Source organism: Callithrix jacchus, chromosome 5 (assembly GCF_049354715.1).
Source record: "Callithrix jacchus isolate 240 chromosome 5, calJac240_pri, whole genome shotgun sequence".
In the NCBI taxonomy this organism is placed as follows: Eukaryota; Metazoa; Chordata; class Mammalia; order Primates; family Cebidae; genus Callithrix; species Callithrix jacchus.
The window spans coordinates 131,522,552-131,530,812 of NC_133506.1; the positions used below are offsets into that span (position 1 = coordinate 131,522,552).

General features: G+C 59.9%; 2 protein-coding genes across 2 annotated transcripts in view; one reads left to right on the forward strand and one right to left on the reverse strand.

Moving 5' to 3' along the window:
• MYO15B (myosin XVB) overlaps window positions 1-2,048 on the forward strand; it is a 39,850-nt gene extending 37,802 nt beyond the window's left edge. Inside the window, exons 59-64 of the mRNA XM_035301765.3 lie at window positions 25-170; window positions 350-465; window positions 757-890; window positions 1,075-1,208; window positions 1,312-1,452; window positions 1,624-2,048. Coding sequence (XP_035157656.3) covers window positions 25-170; window positions 350-465; window positions 757-890; window positions 1,075-1,208; window positions 1,312-1,452; window positions 1,624-1,701 — 749 coding nt within the window. The 3' untranslated portion in view covers window positions 1,702-2,048. The remainder of the gene's footprint in view (window positions 1-24; window positions 171-349; window positions 466-756; window positions 891-1,074; window positions 1,209-1,311; window positions 1,453-1,623) is intronic.
• RECQL5 (RecQ like helicase 5) overlaps window positions 869-8,261 on the reverse strand; it is a 43,372-nt gene continuing 35,979 nt past the window's right edge. The window contains exons 8-19 of the mRNA XM_002748737.6: window positions 6,259-6,477; window positions 5,970-6,069; window positions 5,795-5,831; window positions 5,607-5,665; window positions 5,446-5,519; window positions 5,070-5,163; window positions 4,596-4,730; window positions 3,829-4,367; window positions 3,569-3,659; window positions 3,108-3,332; window positions 2,803-2,872; window positions 869-2,696 (exon numbers count right to left, since the gene is read on the reverse strand). Of these exons, the coding sequence (XP_002748783.1) occupies window positions 2,596-2,696; window positions 2,803-2,872; window positions 3,108-3,332; window positions 3,569-3,659; window positions 3,829-4,367; window positions 4,596-4,730; window positions 5,070-5,163; window positions 5,446-5,519; window positions 5,607-5,665; window positions 5,795-5,831; window positions 5,970-6,069; window positions 6,259-6,477 (1,744 nt within the window). The 3' untranslated portion in view covers window positions 869-2,595. The remainder of the gene's footprint in view (window positions 2,697-2,802; window positions 2,873-3,107; window positions 3,333-3,568; window positions 3,660-3,828; window positions 4,368-4,595; window positions 4,731-5,069; window positions 5,164-5,445; window positions 5,520-5,606; window positions 5,666-5,794; window positions 5,832-5,969; window positions 6,070-6,258; window positions 6,478-8,261) is intronic.

Below are 8,261 nucleotides of genomic sequence, written 5' to 3' on the forward strand. Positions count from 1 at the left end.
GGTGGACCTGGGTTCCCCGTGCAGGCGAGCTGGTGCGGCCCCTGCGGCCTGCCGAGTACCTCAACAACGTAGTAGTGGACCAGAACGTGAGCCTGCACAGCCGGCGGCTCAGCTGGGAGACCCCACTGCACTTCGACAACTCTACCTACATCACCACCCACTACAGCCAGGTCAGCCTGCCTACCTCCAGCCGGGGGCGTGGCTTACTGCCTGGGCGACTTCCAAACCTCCCTCCCCACAAGGGTGTGGGTCTATGGTGGCTGGGGTGTGACAGTGGCAGAAGTGGGCTTGGGCCTCTAGAGCCAACTGATGGGGGCTCTGGGCCACCGCTGCCCTCCTCCCCATGCAGGTGCTACGGGACTACCTTCAGGGGAAGCTGCCAGTCAGTGCCCAGGCAGATGCGCAGCTCGCCAGCCTGGCTGCCCTGCAACACCTCAGCAAGGCCAACAGGAACACTCCCTCAGAGTGAGTGGGGGCACCTCCAGCCCCTAACCCCTCACCTTCTCCAAGGTCAAGGCTGTTTGACTAGTACCCTTCCTGGCCCTAACTGGACTGGCTTGGAGCAGCAGGGCCTGTGGATACCTGTCCTCTCCACCCACCCTGAGCTCCTCTAGGGCACGGCCCTCACCTCGCTCACATGTATGGATCTCTAGTCTTGCCCACAGTAGGCACTGGTTCAGTTATCTGGTGCATGCTGTATGCCCAGCCCTGCGCCAGGTGCTCAGGGGTTGAGCTGACTCCAGCTGTGCATCCTAGGCAGGACCTGCTGGCTTATGTGCCAAAGCAGCTGCACCGGCAGGTGAACACGGCCTCCATCAAGAACCTGATGGAGCAGGAGCTGAGACGGCTGGAAGGACATAGGCCCCAGGAAGCACAGATCAGCTTTATTGGTGGGTCTGGGGCTAGGGGACTACCGGGGTGGGGGCTGGAGGCCAAGAGGGGAGGAATGCAGGTAGAGGAGGAAGGACGGGTCTGCACCTGCCCTGTCCCTCTCAGCTGACCTGGGGGGCCAAGCATTGCGAGTTCCAGGGCCCCAACAGTCAGAATTCCTGCCTGCATCCTCCCCACCCACAGAGGCTGTGCGCCAGCTGCCTCTCTTTGGCCACACTGTCTACGTGGTGCTGCGAGTGAGCATGCAGGCCCTGCCTGGATCCGGCCTACTGGGACTCAACCGCCAGCATCTCATCCTCATGGACCCCAGTTCCCAGGTGGGCAAGGCTCTAGCCCCAGCACTAGCCTGGGGACCCTCGGCCTCACCCACAATGACCCTTCCCAGGAGAGGAGCCCAGCTCTGTTCTCTGCTGCCCCCAGAACCTGTGCTGCCGCATTGCCCTGAAGAGCCTGCAGCGGGTCCACCTGCTAAGTCCGCTGGAGGAGAAGGGGCCCCCTGGCCTGGAACTCAACTATGGCTCGGCTGACAACCCCCAGACCATCTGGTTTGAGCTGCCGCAGGTGAGTGGCCAGGCCTCCAACCACCTTGGGAAGGTGAATGTGAGGGCCTTGCCCCGGCATGGCATGCAGCAGGAGCCCAGGCTGATGCCCGCTGCTCCAAAGTGCTGTGGGCAGGACAAAGACGAGGGGTGGGTTGGGGAGCCCTCCTGTAACAGGCCTCTTTCTGGGCAGGCCCAGGAGCTGTTATATACCACTGTCTTCCTGATGGACAGCAATGCCTCTTGCACTGAGTGGCCCAGCATCAACTGAGAGGAGCACGGGCGGGGTGGAGACCAGGAAGAGGCCTTCCCCGGCCCAAGTCTTACCCCGATGGTCTGCCTGGGATGCTATCAGATCACTGTTCCAGAAACTGCCACAGCACAGCACAGCTGGCCCACGTGCAGGCCACGAGGGCAGGGACTGCTATCATGTCACCAACAGGGAAAGAAAATAGACCCTCTCCAGGATGGCCTGGGCCCAAAGGGGACTGCAGGAACTCGGCTGGGGCATCTGAGGTTGCCCAGTCTGAGGGAGATGCCCTCCCGGCCCCAGGCTCACCCAGGCCTGGGAGAAACAACTGCTGAGGAAATAAAAAGGGCTTTGTGTGTGCGTGCAAATGCAGTAGAATGACTTCATTCCTCTCCTAAACTTCTTGGTCAGGCCTGGCCTTCCTAAGCAGAAGCTGAGCAGGGAACGGGGCCTGGCTGCCACTACCCTGCCACAGCTCTAACTTGGGCATGGCTGGAAGCTGGCACTGTAACGGATGGGGGAATGGGCGAGGACCTGAGGTTCCTGGGTAGGTCCCAATACCTTGGACAGGTGGGCCTTGTCTTGACTTAAATGTGTGGAGGAGCCACTCTTCCTTCCCCTCCTCTGGCAGCAGCTCCACCACCCCCTGCCTTCTGCCCTGGACATGTGTCCCGGAGAACTCAGCCATGAGGACCAGGAGAGGCAGGGAGGCTCTGAGAAAGGTCCACCAGCTTTGCAAGCAGAAAGAAAGGTGGCTGACCTCTGACCGGGATTCAGGAGGTCTCTGGGGCCATCACCAAAGCCAAGTATGGTTGGCAGGTGGAAGGACTGAGAAGACGACGGCCCTGGCAGCTGCAGGCAAGGCTCAGGCGAGAGTCTGGGGGAGGACGCGGGCCCTGCCCAGCCAGCAGTTGGTCATCTCTGGAGGCCACACAGGCCATGCCAGTCATCTTCACTCTCACAGCGGGCCCGGCCATGGAAGAAGAGCCTGATGAGGTTCTGGGCCTCTTCTTTCACTACAGATTCAGGTTGGGGGCATGAGGAGGTGAAAGTTAGCCTCCTCCCTACAGACCACTTCCCCCATCCCAGGTGCCTCCTGGCCCTGGCAATGCCAGCACTCACCACTCCTTCCAGGAAAGGTCTTCTGAGCCAGCAAATGTGAGAGGTGGCGGGCAAAGCCTTTAAACAAATCCTGGAAGGGAGAGGGAGAACAGAAGCAGAGAGCAGGACCCAGCCCTGACCCCCAGAGGACCCACAGCCACGACTCAACAGCAAGGCAGGTCCCTGGGAGGGCAGGTGCTGGGCTGGCCCTGGGTCCAACCTGCTCTGGTCCACTGCATTCTGGGCTCACACTCCCTGCCTCCCGCGCCCATTAAACCCATGTATCCCAGGCCTGGGAAAGGGCTGAGCCCACCCACTTACCCTACCTTGGAAGCAAACTTGCCCTCCTTGTAGAAAGGGGTCAGGCACTTGACCACAACACTTGCAGCCTCCTTCAAGGGGATGCCAGGAGCTGAGAGCTGGCAGGGGTCTTGAGCTGTGGGATTCATGGTGCCCTGATCACTGGTCAAGATGCCACTCTTGACCTCAGCTAAGATGGAGGGCTTGGCCGAGGGGCGCAGCCTCTTCTGAGCCTGGCTCTCTGGGTTCTCCTGAGAAGCGTCAGAGCAGAGGATCACTCCTGGGCTCCCTTCCACTGGCCTGCTCCCCTCCTCTAGAAGACTGGGCCCCCACACCAGCTGGCTCCCTCCAGCCAAGCCCAGCCCATCTGCTGCTGAGTGTGGAAAGCAGCGCTGATTTTCCCTGGTCCCTATGACTAGGGCACAATAGTGCCCAGCCTTGCCCACAGCCCTCCTGTCCTCCCCAGTGGCCTCATCCCTGTAGGCACCTGCTCGGATTGGGGTCGCTTGCCCTTCTGTGTGTCCTTTGCGGGGGTGGGCTGGGCTTCAGGGCTCCCCTGGTCTCTGGGCGGGCAGGTACTGGTGGAGGAAAGAGCAGGCATCACAGCTGAGTCCTAGCAGCTCCTTCATCCTAGGAGGCCTAGGAAAGCCCATCTTAGGGATGAGCTCTGAGCTTCAGAGGCCCAGTGAGCAAAGGGGATGCTGCCATGTGGATTCCAGAAGTGTCTATGACTACCTGTACCCTTACCTTGGCCTCTCCCTGAGGCACTCCTCAGTCTGGGGAAGGGCAGGCGAATGTTCCCCGGCTCCATCTTCCTCCCCTGTGCATGTCTTTGGGGCCATTGGGGGTCCCTGAACCCCCTCACAGGAGGGGTGGGCACCTTCTGCCTCTGGGGCTGATGCCAGCAGAGCTGGGCTTTCAACCCTTTGGCAGAAGCGGGCGATGCTCTGAGAATCCTTGTGGGCTGACGCGGCTAGGAGCTGCTGTTTCTTGCTGGCCCGGCCCTTGGCAAGGGAACTGCCCCTGGAGGAACTTTTTGCCTTCTTCTCAGGGGAGGGCCCCCCACAGTGAGCGCTGCCTCCAGGGACCTCCCCTATGGGTCCAGGAAGGGGCTCACTCCTGTCCCCATCCAGGAGGCCACAGGGTGGGCTTGGGGGCTCGTGCTCGCCTGCCCGCTCAGGCCGTGGGGCTTGCTCCCTGATTTGAGTTGTCTCCATCAGTTCCATGGCTGTCTGGAACAGGCAAGAGCCTTTGGGAAAACCAACTCCCACCCGCTTGGGTTTGAGCTGTAAATGTAAGCAGGAGAGGAAGTTCAGTCCAGCAGGCCCCCTCTAGGGCACCACTGGCTGGGCCAGTCACTCACATTAGGGTGGGGCTCTCAGGACGTAGGAGGAAAGAGGCAGGCAGGCCCTGCTGGGGAGCCAGGCCATGGCAAGAAGTGCACCCCCCAAAGGCAGAGGGGAAATGGAGACTTTCCCGGCCACAGGTATAGGGACCCCTGGGCCCCAGCTTACCGAGTACACATGGGAGGCTGGTGGAATGTCATACTCGTTGGGCTCTGGGGGCTCAGCCTGGGCACTGCAGCTCTTGGCACTGCCTCCCACGTCATAAGGTTGCCCATCCTTGGAGGCTCTGTGAATCTCGGCTAGCTGGGCAGGAATGGGCAGGGAGGCTGTGACACCTGCTAGTCCCCCTGACAGTCCCCGCCCAGCCCTCCTTTTCCACTAGGCACTAGAAGTGGGTTTCTGTGGCCAGTGGCTGTAGGCACCCAACCACCGGGCAAGTTTTAGTCCTTGCATCCTCACAGGGTTGACTAGAAACACCTCCCGCTAGTGAGGAATGGAGCTCTACCCCGATGAACTGCCTCTGGGGTGGACTAGCGAGGGTGGGTTCTGGGCTGCCTGTGGCCAGATAGCTGGCAGACAGCTTCTGCCTCAGAGTGTGGAGGCGCCCCTCAACGACCCTCAGTCTGCCTGCACCCGGCCCACCTTCTTCAGCACGCTGGCCTTGTATAGGTTGGCCACCTTAGTGTTCCGGAAGATCTCGTGTTCCAGCTCCACGGCCTGGGCTCGGAGGTCAGCTCTGTGGGTGCAAGGTAACAGGCACAAGGTATCAGGTGGGCCTGGGGCTCTCCCTGCCGAGCTCCAGTGGGACTTGGGGCCTGGTGGGGAAGGCCTTGGGCACAGAGATTCTGACCAGGACTCTCTGGGCACCCTGTGGCTTATTGTCCCTCAGCAGCTGCTGGTGGCACCTAAATTGCGGCCATTCCTGGCCCTGGTGAGATACTGGGGGTGACAGGGTCCTGTAGTCTCCAAGGGAACGAGAGCTTGGAGGGCTCCTCAGTCTGGCGATTGTGGAACTCACCCATCAGTGGTATGCGTGGACTGGCGGTTACTACTCAGTGCCTCCTCTAGAAGCCCCAGGCAGTGCTCCCGCGCCTGGCACAGGAAAGTGAAGTTGGTCACATGGCCTGGGGCTGGGGGAGGGCCCTGGGGGTGGTGGCTGAGGAGCTGCCCGTCTCTTACCTTCACAGTCAGCCTGGGGATCCTCCTGCTAGAAGCCTCTTTCAGGGGACAGTTCTCATCTGTGGGGAGTTGGGGGTGTCCTTCCACTCCACCTTCTGCTCTCTGAAGTCCCCCACACCCCAGATAAGAATTCTCCCTCTATGCCCTAGGAAGAGCCCACAAGCCTCCAGAAACATTTCTGTACTGACCTGGAGGTATAAATTCTTCTATCTTGGGGTCTTTACCCTGGAAGACAACATGAAGGGCCCATGAGGCGTCCTGCCCTGCCACAGGACAGTCCCATCCAGCACCAGAGCAGGCTAAGAGGCTGCGAGCACGGGGACCACAGGGGCCCTGCACAGGACACCGAGCACCTCCCCTCACCTTGCGCAGCTGCATCTGCTTCTGATAGAAGAGGTTCCACTCCCGCTTGTGAGCCTCATCTCTGCCCTCGTCCCCGCTGCCTCCAGAACCTTCATCGTACCTAGAGACAGGCCAGGTGTGAGTGGTCCTGGCCTGGACTGTTTCTGCCCATGTGTGCTGCTGCTGGGATGGCGATGTCCCGATGTTCTAGCAGCTTGAGGGGGGACTGCCACCTTTGGTCTGGCCTTGGTGCCAAGGGAATGCAGATGATTCCAGTGGGTTGGGAATCCCTGGCTTCTTGGCCCCTTACCTGCTGAAGCCCCCGTAGCCCTTGCGGCCTCCCTCGTACAGCTCAGGGTCAAAGCCATTCCCCTGGGAGGGCCCGATGCAGGTCTTGCTCCAGGTGCTGCTGCGCTCCAAGGCCTCCAGCTGCCTCCGCACGGCCGTAGGGTTCTGGCAGTGGTCGCAGCCTTTAGCACAGGCAGGCGGTGCATCCCCGAAGTACTTGGAAATGGCGGCATGGCGGCACCTGGAGCAGGCAGCACCGCAGAGGTGAGGGATGGAGAGCCCAGGTGGCTGGCATCTGTTCACCCGAGCCTTAATCACTGGCCAAGCAAGCACTGCCATGTCTGCCACCATGCCAGGCACCTCACACGCCTCATCTCATCGGAGCCACACCAGGCATCGTTCAGCTCTGCCCACTTCACAGATGAGGACAATGAGGTGAAGGAACTTTCCCAAAGTCATGTAACATATGGGGTCTCCTGGGAAGCAGGATGTGAACCCCACTCTGTCTATCTATGCCTCTGCATCTCCCCTCTGTCGTCTGGCAATGGGACATCCTACAGAGTTCAGGCTCCGGGTGCAGATGCCGGCTCTGCCATGAAAGCTGTGTCCTTTTGGTGACACATTTCACCTCCTACAGCCCATGCATTCCCGTCAGTTAAATGGTACAGGAAGGCACAGGTCTCAAGGGCTGAGCGCTGATGGATGAAAGGATGTCATGAACTGAAGTGACTGCAGATCCAACGGCGATCCCCTAAGATTCTAACACCATGTTTTTACTGTACCTTTTCTACGTTTATGTGTTTAGACACGAGACTACCACTGTTACGGCTGCATACAGTAGTCAGGACAGCAATGCAGTGTACAGGTTTGTGGTCTAGGAGCAACAAGCTGTGCCACGTGGCCTAGGTGTGTAGGAGGATATGCCATTTTGATTTTTTTTCCTTCTTCTCTCTGAAATTGCCGTTTGATTTCCGTAAGTACACTCTGACTGCACAATGACAGGTTAAATTTCTCAAAACGTATTTGCATTGCTAAGGCAGGCATGGCTGTGTAGTAATATGTCCCATCATAAACCCCTAAGGGTGGGCCCGTGAGTGGTCACAGGTGGGGACCTTCAGCCAGGGGAAGACAGAGCCTTGCCTGGAGTCCTCCTCTCATCTTCCTCTGCCTCGACCCTGCTGCAGCCCTCCGGGGGTGAGCGGCCTCTGCCCTGCTGGGAGCAGGGAGCAGCCTCTGGCTGGCCCAAGAGACTCTGTCGCATCTCTGATCCCTATGTATGGGGGTGGCTGTCAACTCTTGAGGCAGGTGCAGAGGCCACACGAGGGGCCACAGCTCTCTCAGGCTCCTTACAAATAGCCATTCCTGCCACCAAGAACGTGGTGCAGGGTAGGGAGGCCCAAGAGGAGATGCCGGAACAGAGGCAGGGCTGTCTGGGGTGCCACATCCCAGGGACAAGAATAGCTGGCGTTAACTGCTCTAACCAGCACTCCTCTCAGTGTGAGTACTGCTGGAGCTTCAAGAAGCCCTTTGAGGGGCTGTGACCCCAAGGCACAGGCTCAAGGATCCAAGGCTGATTGCAACACTGCCCTGAGTAAGCAGGGCCTGGCTGACTTGCCTTGAGCTGAGTGAACGCAGCTCTGAAGCCCAACCTGAACGGCCTGGGACAGCTGAGGTGGCCACCAGAGGGCGCTCTTGCCCCAACTCTGCTCCGCTGAGTAAATGCGACAAATGGTCCATCCGCAAGAGTCTGTGCGTCTGCACAGCTGCACAGTGGCTGCCTGTCCAGCCTCTGGGAGGCTCTGGCATCCAAGTGGTGTGGCCACATGGCTGGCTTCCTCCCTGCTGCCCTCCCCAAGCCCTGACTCACTGGGGTTTTGTGCTCAGACTCAAAGAGCTCCATTGACTGTGGGACTGGGGTCGGTTTCTCTCCACGCAGCCTGGCCTGATGGGTGGCACAACCAGGCAAATGTCACAAGGCCCAGCCCCTGGACTCTGGAGCCCTGCCCTGACAGCTGGGCCAGGAGT